Source organism: Varroa destructor, unplaced genomic scaffold (assembly GCF_002443255.2).
Source record: "Varroa destructor unplaced genomic scaffold, Vdes_3.0 BEIS01000007.1, whole genome shotgun sequence".
Lineage (NCBI taxonomy): Eukaryota > Metazoa > Arthropoda > Arachnida > Mesostigmata > Varroidae > Varroa > Varroa destructor.
This window is the reverse complement of record NW_019211460.1, coordinates 2189581-2208944: the sequence shown is the minus strand read 5'-3', so window position 1 is coordinate 2208944 and position 19364 is coordinate 2189581. Positions and strand designations below refer to the sequence as shown.

The 19364-nt window shown below is 40.9% G+C and overlaps 2 protein-coding genes across 9 annotated transcripts in view; one reads left to right on the top strand and one right to left on the bottom strand.

The window, feature by feature from the left end:
- The window catches only part of LOC111253764 (uncharacterized), a 10602-nt gene extending 8837 nt beyond the window's left edge, over positions 1-1765 (bottom strand). For 2 of the 4 annotated variants that reach the window (XM_086976148.1, XM_086976149.1), the window contains exons 1-2: positions 1075-1115; positions 322-529 (exon numbers count right to left, since the gene is read on the bottom strand). In XM_086976148.1, the coding sequence (XP_086832274.1) occupies positions 322-529; positions 1075-1100 (234 nt within the window). In that variant the 5' untranslated portion in view covers positions 1101-1115. The other 2 variants (XM_022813683.2, XM_086976150.1) reach the window with 2 other exon arrangements.
- LOC111254227 (tyrosine-protein phosphatase non-receptor type 9-like) lies at positions 1749-19358 on the top strand. Of its 5 annotated transcripts, none has more exons than XM_086976152.1 (8): positions 1749-1769; positions 11127-11351; positions 15410-15570; positions 15772-15934; positions 16126-16272; positions 16496-17839; positions 18054-18333; positions 18646-19358. In XM_086976152.1, exons 3-8 carry the CDS (start codon positions 15425-15427, stop codon positions 18882-18884), a joined length of 2319 nt encoding a protein of 772 aa, XP_086832278.1. In that variant the 5' UTR covers positions 1749-1769; positions 11127-11351; positions 15410-15424; the 3' UTR covers positions 18885-19358. The 5 variants fall into 5 exon arrangements, with proteins under 5 accessions (XP_086832278.1, XP_086832279.1, XP_086832277.1 ...); XM_086976153.1 differs by lacking the exon at positions 1749-1769 and adding an exon at positions 4413-7316; XM_086976151.1 differs by lacking the exon at positions 1749-1769 and adding an exon at positions 4413-9181.
- The last annotated feature ends 6 nt before the right edge of the window (positions 19359-19364 follow it).

The window sequence follows — 19364 nt, the reverse complement described above, 5'->3', positions numbered from 1 at the left end:
CTTACTACTATTATATATCATCAGTGCAAATAAATGGTTCCTAGACAGATGGTGTTATAGACATAATGACTGCAAGGTTACACTAGAAGATATCGTAAAATGATCAAGATACCCTTGATTTAGTAATTGTTCGGAACAATATAGCTTGATCTTTACTTTTAACATAGGATGCATAAAATTCAAAGACACAGCCGGTGATAGTTTAAAGTGAAAGGTTAACCTTCCTTGGAATATTCCTTTAGGTAGCTATCGAGCTTTGGTTTGTCGGGCAAGGAGAAGCATGCATAGCATGCATCTATGCCGCATCGAACAATAGCTCACTTTGGTATCAATATCGGCGAGGCACGTCTTGCGAAATTCGTCAAAAAGGCCCTGACTTTTGATCTGCGTTACAATAGCTTCAACTAAATGAGGGTGGCAAGGTGGCAAATTTTTCAGGTATTCCACCTCGAACGGTCCTTCCTCACCACGGCTACCAAAGCCACCGCTGACACCCACTCCGCCGCCACCGATTGAACCTGACATCGCACTGTAGACATCGCAAGCATATTATACAGTTTTTAGTTAAGTTTCTCAGTTTTCGGTAGAATGCCTAGATATATAAGTGTCTTTAACCTGTTTTTTATTTTTACTATGAAAATTTCGAATGCGAACTATATAGTGCAGCTAGTCATCCATGCCAAGTATTGGCCGTGTGATGATGCTACTTAGGAAATAGAGCAGATCACATCTAAGTTAAGCATAAGAAAATGAACAACAGTATGAACAACACAACAAAGTGGAAAATGTTCTTCGCTTAAGTTGTAATTTGTGGGCCACTTTCAAGAGTCTAGTGAAAATGTAAATGCACCAACAGTTTCCAGTCATTTTGGCGGAATAGGAAACTAGGAAACGTTGCTCAAATGCAATCGGTATTTTCATCATAGAATTATTATACATCCGTTTAATAACCGTTTTTATTCCACACAGTTCACTGTGAAAAGAATGTTTGGATTAGGAATGAACATGAGATAAGATTTTGATGGATCTTAATGGATCCTTGTTAAGTATTAGAAAAATAGAGTTTCAAACTACGCTCTGGTTTTCGCAGGCAAATACATTTGTCGAGTGCGACTCGCTCAAGATGTCAAATGCAAGACTAATCAGCTGATTATTATGTATACACTTGATGATGGTTTATAGCATGAGATAAATAAGCATCACGTAAACATATAAACTATAGCAAATGCACGCGGTGCTCCACACGTACGACTTCCATAGAACGTAATGTAATGGAAGGAGGTAGAATATAGATCTGTATAATTTATTTAAAATTTATTTCGGCGCTTCCTCAGCAATTCACATTTTGATTACTCGTGGCTTATATCCACCCTGATATTCTGAACGAAATATGGGTGATCACACCTATGTAAAGCGTCATGTAAAAGTAAATTTATACCTTTGTGTTGTCGCGCTATCTTGAAGGGACAAATATGAAGATTTAATGCATCATTCACTACTGCATAATACTTGTTACAATCGAATGCACCGCCATCTAAAGCAAGAAAAATAGCCGAATTACGCGAATTCGAAACAACTGAACAACTCATATAAAACGTGTTTGTAAACAAACCTGAGAAAGAGGCGTCTCTCTCCACATCATGGCCACCACTCACTATGACTCATTACCCATTAAGAGGACTCATCAGGAAAATTCTACGGATCGTTACTCGGTCTGGTCGGGTTGGCTGTTTGCTCAGACAAAAACAGCTACAGGAAACAATGTATCGGTGTGTGTAGCTTTAAACCGTTTCACACAATTCTATCGAAAAGTACAATATCTATGGAATCACTTGTGTTCAATGCGACAGGATCTTACTTTCCCAAAAAGTGACTTGTTTGAGACCATCTCCTTAGTTAGATAATTTAAATAAAACTTTCAACTATATATTACGCTACTTGTAAGAGCTTAACCAAATAGAATCAAAGTAGTATTCTATAAATTTAATCCTCTATCTATCACACAGTGAGCGTTAAGTTCAATAACCGAATAGAAAAAAGTTCGTTCTATATGAAACGAACGCCAAATATACGCTGTGTAGTATCAACGATCTTTACAGCGAATATGACTTTTGATTTACTGCGGTGGTAAAGTCACGTAAATGGGTTAAAACATAAATGGGTTATGTTGTCCCTTTTTTGCAAGACTAGAACTTTAAAACGCCTGTATGTTCGTTAATGGACAACTGCCCGTTTGCGACTCTATTTAGCTTACGGTGCTACGCGGATTTTAAAAGCTTGTGAACAATAAGCTGTAGGAAGGAGAAGAAAGTTCTCATTATTTTTTTTACTAGAACTTGGCAGCACACCTAAACAAAATTATTTGTAAAACTTATATAATTTACATGACCCTGCTTTTTCATATATGAGGTAACACTCTAAGGATCATCTCGATTTCAAAGTTGTCTTGTCCATAATGGAGAGAATCCTTAATTTGTTACCCTAAACAAAACAGATCATTTCTATAATTTTACTGCATGAAAACCTGGGCAAAAATTAGTATTTCATTTGTGCATAGTTACCTCCGGCAGCCAAAACCGCTAAATAATGCGGTTTTCGAGAAATTTGCTCCCACATGCAATCACCTAACTGCAAACGTTGGGACAAAATTACTTCACGCACGTAGAAAAAGTATGAGTTAATCAGTCCAATCTAAATACCTTTAAACATTCATTAGCATGTAACGATTTGATTCTTATCTCCGCCACAGTTGGGTTAATGTTAATGAAAAAGCATTATATTTATTTGGAAATAATATCCTCACTATGAACCATATCTAACCGCGCCTTTGGAGATAAATAGGCTGAAGCATCAATACATATTAATAATAATTTAATTCAATGTGATAACAATGATGTGTGTGTCCTTTTGATGTAGATCGCCCGTTGCCTGCTAATTAGATTACGTAATCGAGGCTGAACTGTATATGCTAAACAAATCTCTAAATAGAGCTAAGCCTTAACAAGCATCTGGCATATAAATAGTATTATTATGAAAGGCTATGATTTTGGAGCATCCAAAATAGTGGTGAACAAATAACAATTTCGTGTGTAGAAAAATGGGTTGTGTGTGAGAAAAGCGAAGTGGAATAAAAAAGTTAAAATAATGTAATAAGAAAATGGCAAGGAAAATTCTATAGTGTAATTATAATAATTGACCGTATAAAAAAAAGAAAAAGGAGAGAACCTCAGAAGATGATAGCATGTATGTGTATATTCAATCTCTATGCTTCATTACTAATTACATATGATGTTAGTAAAATATAGAGTGCGTTTCCATGTATTATGTGGAGTGATTACTTATGCGAAGATAAATATTTATCTTAAGAAAGTTTTTTGGTTACGGAAAAAAAGAGAATGAAATCATGTGAAGGCAATCTTAAAACGTGCCATTCAGTGTAATTTTTATACATTCTGAGTTGTTTTACACTTCGGCATGAATTATATTCTCTATCAATAGGTGATCCATGACTCTGTTAGCTCATAGCAACATATTTTCGAACAGAATTTCGTCACAAACGTGTTACTACTGTAGTCAACACTTGAGCATAACTATTCTTATATAGTTAATAAACTTTTATTATACATTCAGTTACTCTTCCCATGCACCACTTAAACCTCCTCGCCATTAAGATATTTATTAAGCCATAAAAACAGGCACTAGAATAAATCGACGTATAACACAAATTATAGTAGTGGGTTAGTGGTAACCATGAATGTTGATTTAAATCAAATCAAGAAATGCGGATGTGGAATATGGCATTCTTGAATAAACCTAAACGTGGGTAAAAATTGATCCTGGATGTTCCCCTCAATATCTCGCGATTGGCACCCGTGTGGTACGAACCGCACAACACCTCACGCATCTTTTGTGAGTAGCCTTCGAGGACGCTGCCGCACTTCGTTACCATTGATACAATTTATTATGTTATGATACTTTCAATGTATATTCTATAATATATAGAAAGAGTAAAGTTCATAAGTATATGCGTGTCCAGATAATCTCAAGATCGATTTCAATTAAATGTAATGAAAAATCTTATTCGTTCTCGGGATCGAGTGGCAAAGCTATTAATGACCGCTGAGAAAGAGTACGTGTTGTACGAGCCTCACCACAAATGTGCCACATGTTTCAGAAACTAAAAATTGATAAAGAAAGAGCGGAAGAAAAAACACATCTGTGGAATTTCAAAGCTGGCAACAAAATGTTAATCCTTTTAGGTAGTATGGGCTTGAAGGCAAATTGCGCTTAATACGCTATGCCATATAGAGCTCATTGCCACTTTCAAAGGTAAAAAAACTATGCTAAGAACCTGTGGTACGAGCGTGGTACACACTGCATCACGCTATCGCTATCATTATCGAGTGATGACAACCGCTTGGTGTGTACTTTGGTTAAAGATTTACCTTTAATTTACCATCTTTATCGTAGAAGTGTCACTTGCAGCTGACAGCAATCAACCATAGCTCCGATACTTTTTGGATATCCAATTTGTATGAATGTCTATATGTTTACTTTTCGTTAATGGAAGGAACAGCGTTGAGTCATGTATGCAAAACAAAGCAATGTCATCATTAGTGATAGTGTGGCACACCCGTGAAATCTTTTTTCTTTGATAGTTCGATTTTGGACTCCAAATTCGTTCCGCGCCTCTCTAATTGATCTGAACCGTTTTTATATCGTTCCCTCATGCTTTTGTGCCTGCTAATTCATCGTGAAATCTCTACGAAGATCGAAGAACCCGCGCCGCATTACAAAGAAACGATTCGAGATGGCAATCGCCCGCACGCTGTAAACACGAACCGTCTCTTCAATATATTTACCCGTTCGTTCCTTGCGAAAGTGAAAGGAGTGCCTACCTATTGTATTATCGATAGATGCTATGGCCAGTGCTGCCGCTGCTGCTCGAAGTAGACCGATTGGTCAATAACAGGGAGTCACACAAACGTAGTGGCGGCGGCGGCGGCAGTGGCGGAAGAGCGCCGACGAGGGGAAGAAGGAGAAGAGCAGCAGGACGCATTATCAACGGCAGCGAGTAGCAGCAGCCTCCGCGTCAACAATAGCAGTAACAATTGTAGCAGAATTCATATAGCGGCGTCTGTAATGGGTGGCTAGAGGCACTTTTAGCGGCGTGGTACGATAGAGGAAAGGGAGGACTCACAGAGTGAGTGAGCCAGGTGAGCAGGCAGCCGTGACGGCGACGGAGCGCCTGCTACGGCTTGCGAGTACGACGTTCTGGTTGTCAGTCTATCAGGCAGCGGAAGGCAGCCGGAAAACAGCGAGCAGCGAGCTTGCTTCGATCGACAGCCGTGTGTCTGTTTCGTTCTCCCTTCTAACCGCTTCTGCTGCTTCAGGAAGTAACGATAGCCCCACAAGGGTCGCAGCAGCATACAAAGCCGTCCCTAGTTTCGTTGGGACCACTTTGTTTGCCGCCGCCTGTGCCATCACTACCAATAATAACAGTCAAAGCGGCAATAGCGGTTAGAACAGCAGCGGCAGCACCAGAGGCAACTGTAGCAAACCTTCCTTAGTCAGTGGAAGGAGCTGGACTCGTCGTCGTAGTCGTCCTAGAACCAATACTGCAGCAGCTACGACTAGAAGAAACAGGAAGAAAAATAGTTTCGCCTATGGTGGAGGCAGCTGCATCTACAGTTGCAGCTAAGAGTGAACTGACGAGCGACGGTGCTGCAGGTCGTCGTGATGATGATGCTCATAGAACAAGTGCTGCCTGTGCAGTCGCAGAAACAATAATGAGAGAATACCACAATACATTCGATTCTTGCTAATGAGAAATCTCGTTATACTGCTGCTACTCGGTTACGTACAGTGCATCAGATGTGTTGCGACGTCTAAAGGTCATAAATGAATATAGGGACAGTCGCAAAAAAATGACTAAATTGAATAGTGCTTAGTGACGGTGACCGTGGTTATTTGTCCTGCACAAATGCGATTGGTGCCGGCCGCAATAACACCAGTTTTGGGCTACATTCGGTAGGGAGGTGTTTGGGTGATTTGTGTGGTTTAAATGGTAACCTCGGAACTGAGAGGGCCGAGGTAACACACAAGTTGCCGCCATCGAGAGGAACAGGCTACGTTGTTCAGTGGGGGACTCTGTGGGAGGGTCGCATGATTGTGGTGGTTAAACCGGCAGGGTGGTCGGACGCGCCATGGAGCGGCGCGCGAGCCCCCTGAGTCACAGCCATCGCGACTACAACGACAACAACAATCACGACGACGAAGGCCACGACAAACACAAGCATCAGCAGCAGCATAGGATCTCAACTATTATTACTATTATTAATACAACGACTTGGAACGAGTACACGCACAGCATCACAAATCTTGGTAGCTGTAAGAACGTTATTGTTGCTATTGCTGCTACTACAACTCCTGGCCACGGCTACTCTGACGAACCTAAATATAGCCACCAGTTCTGCAGCGACTGCCTATATAGCAACGGTAACAATTATCACGAACACGAGCAGCGGCAAAAGCCAACAAAGGCAGCAGCAACGCTGGTCGGAATAGCTAAGCCCGCCTCGGCCTTTTTGTTGCCACTAGCATTAACGTTGTTATCGCCAAGTTCCACAATACCAACCGCTTCTACTTCTGCTGCTCCTGCCGCTGGTGGAACTAATAAACAACCGACAGAGCATAAACGACGACGACTCCAGCAGATGCCCACGCAGCAGCTGATCTTGCCGCTATTCAAGTCAACTGTGGTCTCTGTCACGCTCAGTTGCTATTGCTTGTCGTCGTTTCAATTGCCAATCAACGACAAATCCAGAATTTCTGCAGTTATTCTAGTAGAAATATTATTATTAATACTATTATCGTTACCTTCGCTCAAGCATCAGAAGCAAAACAACAACAACCCCCACCGCGTTCAGAAACAAAGAAGCTTGCAACGGCATCAGCGTCAGCCGTGATCTCGAGAGGAAGCTGTAGCAGCAGCAGCGGCGGCGCCAGCAGTGCAGACGCAACAACTTCAACTCGACGATTGAGACGAGCATCAGCTACGTCACTAGAAGTAGTCACGCAGCAGCAGCAGCAGCAGTAGCGACTCAGATTGTATTAGCATCAGTTTCAGTCGCATCAGCCGTAACCCGAACGTTGCTTAGGGCAGCAAAGCTGGATTAGTGCCGAGCGAAGTGAACCGACAGTGACCACGGCCGCTAGGCTTTCAACTGTGACGACACCGTGAGGTGCCGGACGTGTCGATCGTGCTGACAGCAGTGATGGTGATGTGTCTTTCAGAGACGGTTTAAACTCCTGAGGTGGGTGAGTCCATAAAGGTACAGTTGTTTACTACAGCAGTAGGAGCCGCCGCCGCAAAAGCAAAAAAGAACATCACCGTTATACTCGAATCTAATATTCTGTTAGAGGCAAATTGGTTGCTACTAGCTAATGAGTTGACGATTTCGTTGATCAGTCAGTCAGCGGTAAACTAAAGAACTGCTTGTGCGACAACTCTTCCGCTGCTTCAAGATGCTTTGTTGCAACGTCATTGTTTGAAATGACAAAACACAATTGATACAGTACAGCAGCATCTGTTGGTTGACGAAGAAACAGCCATAGCAGCAATAACAGGTTATAATTTATTGTGTATGAGGCAGTGTACAGAAAACAGGAGGATTGCGTCGGAAGCGACTTCCTCCTCTTCCCTCTCTCCGGCAAGTTAGTCATTTTCGATAACAACAATGGCTCTTGTCCACTGCATACAGATATAAACATTAGATGATTATCTGCGTCGGGACTGAGCGCGCTAAACCGTCGTGTTGACAACAACAAGAGTAGATTTGAAGGGATTGCTGTCGTTCGTCGTTCTCTGTTTACGGCTGCTGCTTTAACTAGACAACTAAGACATCTAGAAAGCCAGGCCGACAGGCATCCGTAGAACTATTGATTTGGAAACAATGCGTTAATCCAAAAGAAAATTCATCGGCCATTGGGCTACGACGGAAACGGCAGTTCTTTGAGGATAATGACCGCCCGTCACATAAGCAACCACTGAATGGTCAAAACATCAGAAGGTCTTTGTAGAGACTGGCTGATAACAAACGAACAGCGACGACAGATCTGTATTACAGACGCATTAATTCTGCATAACGTAAACGTCTAGTTTGTGGTAGGGCTTAGGAAACACAATAAATGCACCTATTTTCGCAGAGCTGTTTTGAAAGCAAATTTCCGTGTACCGCTTCGCCGCTGTCATCGCTGACAAATCAGCCAACAACTCAGAGTCGAATTAAGAAGATTCAAATGAATGCGAAGTCCAGCAAGTGAGCGTGTATCGTCTGTGTGCGTGTATAAATACAAATATACATACATAACGGTATGTTTGCTGTGGATACACTATAGTATAAACTCGAATCAGTGAAGACAAACAAAACATGTACTAAATATTCTATGAAGTGTTGTATCCATATTGCAGAATACAACATTTGCGGTTATAGAAGAAAAAAATCAATGAAGAATAATAGGAACTGAAAAAAAAAAAGAAACATCGTACTTGCCATTCAAGGTGGCAGACCTGCAGCAATATAACCAATATTTATAATAATAATAATAATAACAACAACAATAATATATCCAAACGTTATCGAGGAAGGAAGCAGTAGCACGTACAGTTGGTCCTCTGTTCGTTGGGTAACTGCTGCACTGATGTATCGCACGAACTTCCTGTAGCATGTAAGATCGGAGATATCACGCTGTACTAAACTTAAACCGTGAACAAGGCCAGTAGAAGAAAACTTGCCCAAATAGTAACAACTGATTAACGCATCTACAATAACTACTACAATATTAATAAGAAACAATAGCAGCATTAACAACAAAGAACAATCAAGCTAACGGTACGATGAAGCCTAGCAGAGAAAGTAGCACCAAAAAAACTGGTGATTGTGATGACGACTATAATGAGCAGCAGCAACATCAGCAGCAACAACAACAACCAGAGCTCGAGAACCAGTCTCCACAGAGACAAACAGATCAACAACAGCAGCAAAAAGTTGTGCTGCTGCAGCAGCTACAACAACAATCGCCCACACAGCATCATCAACATCAACAACGTCATAGAAATGAGAATGACCAGTCGCCTCAGCAACGGGAGAACGAGAATCTCAACAGCCACGAAGAAGAGGTTAGACGTTTATATGAAACATGGGTTAAAGCAGCATAGAATGATAGAGCCGTAGAATAAAAATATCTCTATGAACGTTCATTTTGATGTATAGAATCTACCTTTTAGTGACTGATTCAGTACAACGTGTGGTTAATTGACTCACTTATTGCGAACTTCGTAAAAGTATCGGAGCACAATCAACGACCCTAAGAATACGTTGGAAGGAAACAGTATTTTGGAGGTACCTCTTCAGTGCAGAACCGCGCTGTGTGAACAAAAAAAACTTAGCAAGCAGATATATACAATTGACTCGCATTCAAGCTTGATTCGAGCAATTTTGTGTAGTTTACATATTTTAGCATACAGATAGCGTTCCATATGAGTGCAGCTCTTCACTAGCTATCTGTAAAAAACAAGCATGAACAATTGATCTATTAGTCTTATCGTAAATCTGTTACTTCAACACCGCTTTTCATCCGATAATTTCCGCTACTTCGTTTACATTTTGACATTTGTAGAACTTGGCCAACTTATTAAATGTTTATAGCTTATATGGTATACTTTCTTAATAAGTATAACATGTAGACAATGTTATAGCAAATGCAGTTTAACAGCTACCTCACGGTAAACCTAATTTACCAGATTTATCCAATTTGACTTCACTATCATGCTCACCGTTCGTTTACAGAGGCGAACCGACCCCATAGGCCTCAACATATATTTTATTTTCCCAAGAAATCGTAAAAAAGCGGGGTTAGTATGTTGCAATAAGTCACACGTATGTTGCAATATTCATTTCGATTATGTAATCGGCAGCCTCAATAATATTTTTACCTAGCACTATGTTTGTGATTTGTCTGTGAGCCTAAAACCACCGTTACTCAAAACATTAACAGGTTTTCACTAATATGGATTGTTAACATTAAAGTTGGTTTCACTCGACTAAAATGCGTTCGCCATGAGCTCGTAAACGTAAGCAGCACGTGCACTGTGCAGAATGATTCATGCCTATGAACACTTCCAAGTCTGTTACTAAATACAATCAAAATATGACAATATTCAAAAGGTCTGAGTCTCTTGAAATATCTACCCAGCTCTTTCGCTCGACTTGTCTACAACTCGCCTATTTTATTATTTGAAACTTTTCTAAGCAAAGGAGATATTTCGCCGGTTTCCTTTCAGAAAGCTGAGGTTAGTAGGATATTTTATATATAACCCACCATATATATAAACCACCCACTTTCGGTCTCCTTAAAGCCACTGTACAACATATCACAAGCCGATTGCTTAATAAGAAAGCGAGAAACCTAAAAACGTGTTTGAAGTTTGTTCTGGTTGACCCCCTAACTTCGACTTGGATATTGTTGATTATAGTGTCTTCTAATCTCAGAAGCTTCTTCTATACTTGGAACGTTGCTTTAAATAAATGCTCCGAATCTATGTCCGGAACCATCGTTAGGCGGCATTGTAGGAGCACTTTGGTTTGCTCTAAAATCGTTCAGTAGCGCTGACTTTTATCTTCCCATTTTTATCCCTGTAACTTCAATTTGTGAATACCAATTACGACGCGGTTCCTTGCCAAATTAGTTTCGCCGAGTGTACCCTTTTACAGTTCTTCTAAGATTCTAGTTTTGCTTGACAAATGTCGGCGATATACATATATAAAACGTCATATGATCGTATAAAATGTTTTCTCTTTTTGGTGTCTAACCGTTAAAACAAGAGGCCGGGTATTTCGCTTGAAGCAATCTTCATTAGAATGTGTGTTCAAAGTGGTTTAGTGTTTGAAGTTAATGATGGTGAATCATATGCATATTTACCGAGTTATGTACATTTTAATCGACTCGTATAATATAGTCTAGTATAATTATACTTTTTTTAGTTAAAGTTTATTTAAAGTAATTTTGTAGTTTCAATAGTGTGGCATTTTTAGCTCTAATATGATTCGCTTATTTTTCTTCAGGCTGTACTAGCTTTTCAGACACGCTGCCCATCTGTGTCTCGTTCAGCAGCCGTCAAATTTTTAGCAGCACGAAAGTTCTCCGTGGATCGCGCCGTCGAATTACTTCGACAGCATGAGGCTGTACGGCATCGTGAGGGTCTTACCGCGTTCCAACCAACTTCCAGCCCGCTCAGGGAGGAACTAGACACAGCGAAATTCACCGTTCTACCATGGAGAGACCAACAGGTGCTTATCTTTATTGTCTGTGACTATTTACCGAGAAGCGCAGGTAAACCGTTGATGCTCAACAATATTTGCCTCAACTTTCGAATGTGATTGAAGTAACCTTACACAAGGAAGCCCCTACTTTAATCGGTGCGGGGCATGTTGGCAGTCATGGTAAAAGTTTCTTTGCTTTAGTGTAAGGTATGAGATTTTAACCATGCAAGTTATGCATGCTTTGGTATCTGACGAGAGACTTTAAGAATTATCTTATTGTTAAACGAATTAAATGAGCGACTTTGGCGCCTTTAAATCTCCTAGTGGCGGTATATCTCTCTCTTTACCGCTAACATTCATATATAGGCCCTAGAGAATCGCTTGGTTTGTCAAATTTAGTTTTCTAGTACCCGCATCTATAGCTTTAATCGGAATGGGTTAAATATACGTTGTTTGCCTTCGTCTAAACACACGAGGAGCGACAGTAGTGTTTAGAGCAGGATGATCTTGAGCAGCAAACGTCGTTGTTATAAGGGCAAATGTATGTGGCCATTATTGACCAATGCGTTCAGCAGGACGCTTCCATTGTGCAGATACGTTAAATGCTCATAAAAACATTCGCATCAATGAACGAATTGGAGCGGTATGAGAAGGAACTGATGAAAATATTTAATTTTCAAATTATAGCTACGGCAGTACCATAGTTACAATTCATATATATTATTAAAAGGCGACGGTGTTAATACTGTTAAATGTTGAAAAACATATTTAGAGTACTGTTTATTTATACTCTTTTGAACCTGAAAATATCGGGGGCATTGAGTATTCATTTATTGATAAAAGACCAAGTTGACCCCCTTGCATGTTGTGCAGTCTGTTGCACGCCATTTCTCAAAGAGGGTTTTGTCATTATTAAGAGATCAAGAAATTTAAAAAAAAATAAGCATTTCGCATGCCAATTTACGAATTGACTTGTTAATAATAAGACGTCCAAATATGACTACTTTCCAGTTTAGTCATGCGAAGTTCCAAACCAGGGACAGGAGTTATTGTAAAAGATAGGGCTCTTACTGGTATGGATAATTTTAAGTTACCCAGATAAGATTTCGTTTGCGCGACCCTCCGGTAAATCGTTTGTGAGGTTTAACAAAAACATATAAAAGTTAGGGATCCCTAGCAAAACTTTTTAAAAAAAAAACAAAATTTTCCGAATTTGAGCTAGCTGCGGGTTTGATATACACATTAAGAGTTAGCGTATAAATATTAAAGTGTGAAAACTGGAATAGCGGTGCTTACGTGGTTGAAAGCTTTTGAAAAAATAGAAGTCAAAAAGTATGTGGTAGTTTTGATAGAGTGTCTGCTCCGCTTTCTAACGTTTAGCTAGTTTAAGTTTGTTCCCCTATTAAAAAGTAGATAATTATACAAATATGAGACCCTCAAGAGGACTCTAAGCTACTGGTCGATAGTTGCTTACATTACTTTTCTTCATTTTTGATAAATTAATGTTTTTAAAACTAAAAGTTTAAGTTGTTCAATACCTGACCTTCTTCACTTAGCTCTAGTGGCAGGTTATAATACTCAACACCAGATTTTCGTGGATAGTCAAAGGCAATTTAGATCGTGTGCGAATTTATTTGAAGGAACGCTGTCTAATCTTTGGAAAAATGCCCTTACGGAATTTCTCGTCTATAGTAAGTGTAAGAAAAAACGGAGGTGGGTTATTTCGGGTACAACAACTGCTGTCTGCTATTATGGAATTTTATTGTTAAGTACACAGGTTCAAATATTCGGAAGCAAATAAGGTTGAATTAAGTACTAATGGCTATTTGGTCCAGCCGAAGGCCCTCGTTGTAATAAGCATAGTATATCTAAATCGTAATTTTTCAAACCGCAAGCTCATAGCCTGTGGCAAGTTGTTACCAATGCTGTTCGGAGTGTAACGGACTGCATCTATTTATCTATCTATGCACTAGTTCACCCAAAGAGCAGCTGGCTGAGTTAGGCTGACGCAGTTCGCTTCGATTGCCAGACGCTCATAAGAGGCAACATGGGAGTTTAAACGAATGCAGCAACGTGTATTTGAGCAGCGACTAGAGGAAATCTGCACCTTCAACGCTATATTTATTCGCAGTGTCTCGTGCGCTGCTTTTGTAAGCAGCTCATTAAAAGACAAATGCTTCTATTGAAGAAACTAATGGAGAGATTATTGGAAACCGTTGGAAGATGCTCTAGAGGGTAGATAAGAGGTGAACCAAGTACTCTAATTAAAGTCCCATAAGTACATTTTGGCTAAGTACATAATCATAGATAACAAGATAACAGCGCCACCCGCGGGTTCCGCCCGTGCTTACTTTTCCTCTGAACACATTTAATTTTCCTTGTGTAGAGGTAAAGGCTAACTGGATTTGTGATAGTGGTAACGTTGAACAGCGACCAAATATTTCGTAGTTTCGTTCGCTATAACCCAGTAACCTCTTCCACAACATGGATTAAGCACGGTTTTCCTGCAACAAATATTAACAAGATTTGTTTGTGCAACACACATTAAGCACAGTTGTTCGTTCAACACAATTCTAATAAAAATTAATTTCTATATTTGATGTTATGTCAGCGAGGTCAATGCTAGCGGCCGCTTTGGTGTTTCTAAGGGATGTTGCGGCGGTACTTTCAAACGTAGGAAATGAAAAACTGGTAGTGCCGGTTTACGACATACTAAGTTAATTACGTTCCATGGGGAAAAAACTTTGTTCTCTACAAGAAAAATATTTACCCAATCGAGTCGATCTTCAATGCTGACCTCCTTAAAAGGAAACTCTTACTATCCACAAAAATAAGTCCGTGATCTCCGAATGGTTTTTTGGGGTCGCATATACTTGTGAACTTAGGTTTTCGGTAGTACAGATTGATAGAATAGAAAGACTCGGGGGTTTCGCCTCGCGCCTATTTTGCTGTACATTAATTCATTGGATCTGACATTTACCTAGAGTAACAAAAAGTGTATATCGATTACAAATGCTAGTTATTGTGTGGTAGTGATCATTACCTAGCTACGTAGTTCTATGCAGAAGAAAGTGCAGGCTTTGACTGTACGTAAAATTGATGTCGCTTTAGAGGACTTCCGGCGTCGTGAAAGCGTAATTCTCGGACATACAATGCGGTTTGGGAACCTACCGCTCCGATTATTGTTGAAATAAGTTTAGGGTACAACTGGTAAACAACCAGTCCGACTCCGCCACAGGGTTCAGGGGATTAAGGTTCGGCATGAACTGGATGTTCGGATGGAAGAAAGGGGTATGGAGAGCTTGAGACTGTTGAGGGAGTCCGTTGTAAAGTGTATTGTGTTGGGATCGGCGAACATTTTTTTGCACTTATTGAACTTAGTCTAAAGGTATTTGAGAGATGGACAAACCGGCAAACATTTACCTGCATACCTTTTGCCGTTGATTGATTCAAATAATTGATTCATTTATGTTACACCAAGCCTAGCTTAAGCTATGGTGTGCCTCAACAGTTATCTCGTTGTACTTATCATGCTTCACCTAACCTCTTGTCCTTTCGCAGTTATATTTTCGACTCGTTCTAATATGAATACACTTAATTTTGCGTTACACCTAGTTTGGTCGACGTCGTTGTCATCGGCGAACTGTAACCGTATGCAGTGATCGCAGTGAATTAACGTTACGTTATGGAAGAAGCCAACTTTTCTACTACGGGCGAAGCTAACTGTCCAATCAACTCCATGTTCGGCGGAAATCTTCTAATGAGGGACCTGAAACGAACCAAAAAAATCAGCCTAGTTTATGCATCTAAGGGGGCGTTTTGAATTAAACAAACCCGTTTTTCAAGACTTCTAGTAGTATAGAAGAGTAGGTATTAAAGTAGATAGAACACACAGATTAGAATCCTTGTATTTTTTTCATTAACCCAACTTAACTGCAAGTATTAAGGTTTTCGCTTTCAAGCAAAGCATCTGCTAGTCGGCTAGAATTAAATTTTTTTTGTTTCCTTATTTTAAATTATTGCCAATTGACGGATAATCGACTAACCGATAGGCGCCGCGTGGGCGGTTGTTGCTGTGAAATTAGGGGGCGGCAATCACCATGTTCACCGCAGGTCGGCACAGTCCGTCAAGCTCGACGCACCGAACCACGCTGGCGGGTGTGGTGTACCAGCTCGACGTGGCCCTCGAGAATCCGCTCACACAGCGAGATGGCATTGTTTTTGTCTACAACATGGCCGGATCAAGGTACATGGTGGACACATATAGGAATAACATGATGACATATCAACTAATACCTGTGATATCTTTATCTAAGGATCCACTTTCTATTGTTTATATGTAAAATGTAAAAATATACTTTACGAAATGCTGGGACAAAGATCACAAATAACACGACTATATAAATAAACAGGTGTTTCGTTTTACATTCATTTTGTGTGTTTACAGATATGAGCATTTCGACTATGAATTGTGCCAGAAGATTCTGCAGCTGCTCAAGGGGGCTTACCCGGCGCGGCTGAAGAAGGTGCTCATAGTGGGTGCGCCCCTCTGGTTCCGCGCTCCGTTTAAAATTCTCAGACTTTTCGTCCGTGAGAAGCTCAGGGATCGGGTAAGTGGCTTAAATAAGCTGCCAGCTGTGCCAATTTTAGGCACAAATCCAAACTGTGTGTTTGTTTATAAACTACTGTTTATGGTAAATTTTAATTAATTAAATTAAGTTGTCATAAAGTGCTCATCAAGACGTACCTTACGCACTTTAATAAACGTCCTCTGTTAATGATATCGTTAACTTTACTGTAGGTGATGATCGTGAGTCAAGCTCAGCTCGTGCAGCACATTCCATCGTCGTCACTTCCACTCGAATTGGGCGGTACCCAACCACCACATGATCATCATGCCTGGTTATTGCACTGCCTAAAGGTACAAGAGTACAACATGTTGTTGCCGGTACGCGATCGTGTGACGCTTTGCTCGAATATACATATGGTTGACGTTTTTTTTTTATTAATTCATGTTTTCGAGCGCGATATTATATTTTACCTAATCACCATGGATTGAGCTCTTACCACACTGCTTCATAATCCTTATGGCAACGAAATCGAGCATAATTTATATCACCGACAATCACCCGAAGTCACTTATTACTTGTTACCCTCTTGTTGATGACCAGGTTCACAATCAGCAGTTATCAACTGTACGTTTGCGGCAACTCAGCAGTTCACTAATGCTATTGCAATTGGAAGATAAGCAAGATCTAATCGATCTCGATCATGCTGTTGAAGACGATACTGCGGATCAGAGAACAGGAGATAAGAACGATTCAACGTCGTTTATGGACGAAAACAACTGCTTAGCTAGTAAACGGGACAAACAAGGACAAGCTGGCAACAGTGATTCATGCGACGAACTCTTAGGAGCCGTCAACGCTGTCAGAAGTAACAGGTTAAGTACTATCGGAGATCTACACAATAGTAAAAACACAAGTAAACCGATCGCCGGTGGAGAAAACTGCTATCAGCAGCAGCCCACCATGCAGAATGGTCAAGCAGAATTGCGTAGATCCGTAGTAACTATTGAAAGTAATAGACAACAGAGTAACGGAAACGATGATTCGACTAAAGTTGGTACAGATCAGAAAACTGAGCCGCACAGCCAGAACTATACGGTGACACCGGAGCGGGAGGAAGCTCCGGAAGAGGAAGGCGATGACAGCTCACTCGTCAGTGCCAACTCGACTGTTACAGTAACAGGGTCTACCAGTGGATGCTGGCCCATGGGAGCACCTCCTGAAATACCCCTGCCGCCTGTACCGCCAGTAGGCACTGATGGTGTTAGCGTTGGCGGTGGAACCTGTGCAACATCGGTGGTGAGTGGCGTTCCGCACGTTCAACATGTGCCTGCAGGGATTGTTCCTCCGCCACCATCTGCTCAGGCACAGACCCCACCTGCGCTCGAACCGTCACGAGACCTTTCCATGGAAGACTTCATTCTTAATCTGCAGAAAAAAGGTCGCAAAGGTCTGTGCCGAGAATACGCTGAAATTAAATCAAGACCACCAGCAGGCACGTTTGAAGCAGCACGCGACAAGATGAATCAGTGCAAGAATCGCTACACAGATGTTCTCTGTCTTGATCATTCGCGCGTTCGTTTACCAGTGGTTTGCCGTGAATCTGCCGTACAAGGGGGTGAAGGTGAAGCTGGGGAAACTGATGAAGACATGATTCACTCAGCCGCACTGATGGGATCAACAGACTATATCAATGCTAACTTTGTCGACGGATACGCCGGTTCGAGGGCTTTCATTTCTACGCAGGGTCCGCTGCCGCGCACATTCGGTGATTTCTGGAAGATGGTTTGGGAAGAAAAGTGCGGCGTAATAGTCATGACAACTCGTTGTGTCGAAAGGTCGCGAACGAAGTGCGGCCAGTATTGGCCAGCTGCTGAAGGTGAAGAACATGAACACGGCCAGTTCCGCATAGCAAACCAAGGCGTAGAAGCTGCCGGGGACTATCAGGTAAATCTGGCTGATATTATCAGTCATCTTCCCACACAGAGCGAACTCCTTCCATGGATTTCGATACATGACGAGACTAGCTTAATAAAATACAGATCCCGTATCCGTGTATCATGCACATTATCAATCAAAGAATCTGCTTTAAATTAAATCCAAAACCATCATCTACAAATCATTGACAAGTCGACTACAATTTTCGGTGGCATGGTTGCAGGTATCCGAGTTACAATTAAGGCTGCGGGACTCTTCCGAGGATGGTGATGACACCGACTCTGGGGCAATGACACGTACTGTCTGGCATTTGCAGTTCCTATCGTGGCCCGATTATGGAGTTCCCGAAAGCGCATTTGCAATGCTCTCTTTTCGTGATGTGTGTCTTCAAAAGCAGCGCGACACCATTCGTGATCTCGAAAATCACTCTCTATGGTCAAGCTCGTTGGCTCCACAGGGACCGCCAATTGTAGTGCACTGTTCGGCTGGGATTGGACGAACTGGTAGGTTGATAAAAACGCAACTGTCGCGTCTATTGTGCTACGGAAAATATTTGAGCGCTCGCGTCCTTATTTTCATGGTTGGATGTGCATACCCATTGCCATATTTATTGGTAGCAAGATGTGGTTGATGTATGATTATAGTATCCCAAAAGAAAAATTTTGCTTGATGTCTAGTTTTCCGTTAAGTTCCTGGAATCAGCTGCCGTTGTTGGATTTATTTTGTTTGTTTGTTGATAATGACGTGTGGTGCCAATCGCTGTTTATTAATGTCATAGAACATTTTTACATTTTATTCACGTGTGATTATTTTAGGGACGTTTATTACTCTGGATACATGTATTCGGCGTTTAGAATCGGAGAGTCGTATCAACGTTCGAGGGACGGTTGAAGCGATTCGTGCGCAGCGCGCCTTTTCTATTCAGATGCCTGACCAGTACGTATTTTGTCATCTTGCCCTGCTTGAATATGCTCTAATACATGGACACCTCAAGGATGTAGATTTGTCCGGATTTGATGACTCGACTGACGAGAGCGCCGACGAACAACATTAAACCAATGGTGGTGATGACTATGAAATCGACTAGAGCTATGACTAGAAAAATAACAAGAAAGTGGGAGGAATCGCCGAGTTGTCACGCTAATGAAAGAATAATGCCATAATAAATTTGATAGTAATAATAATACTAATATAACTCAACTGTAACATAACAATATACATATTTATAATATGGCAAAAGATACCAACAGTAACAACAAAAAACAACTCAGCAAACATCGAGCACATACAAAATGAGCAACAGACACAGACAAATCTTCCAGAGTTAGAAGCAAGGGACCTTCCCAACAAAAGGTTCCTTATTCAACATGAAGGTGACACTATAATTAACGATACAAAAAATTGCTAATTCTATCTAATACAGATGGAATGTAAGCACAGTCAGAGCAGAACAATCCATTGAATGAGATAGTTGGTTAGAAAAAACGAAGAGTTATCAGTAACTACTACAAACCATGAAGTAACATGTCTATAT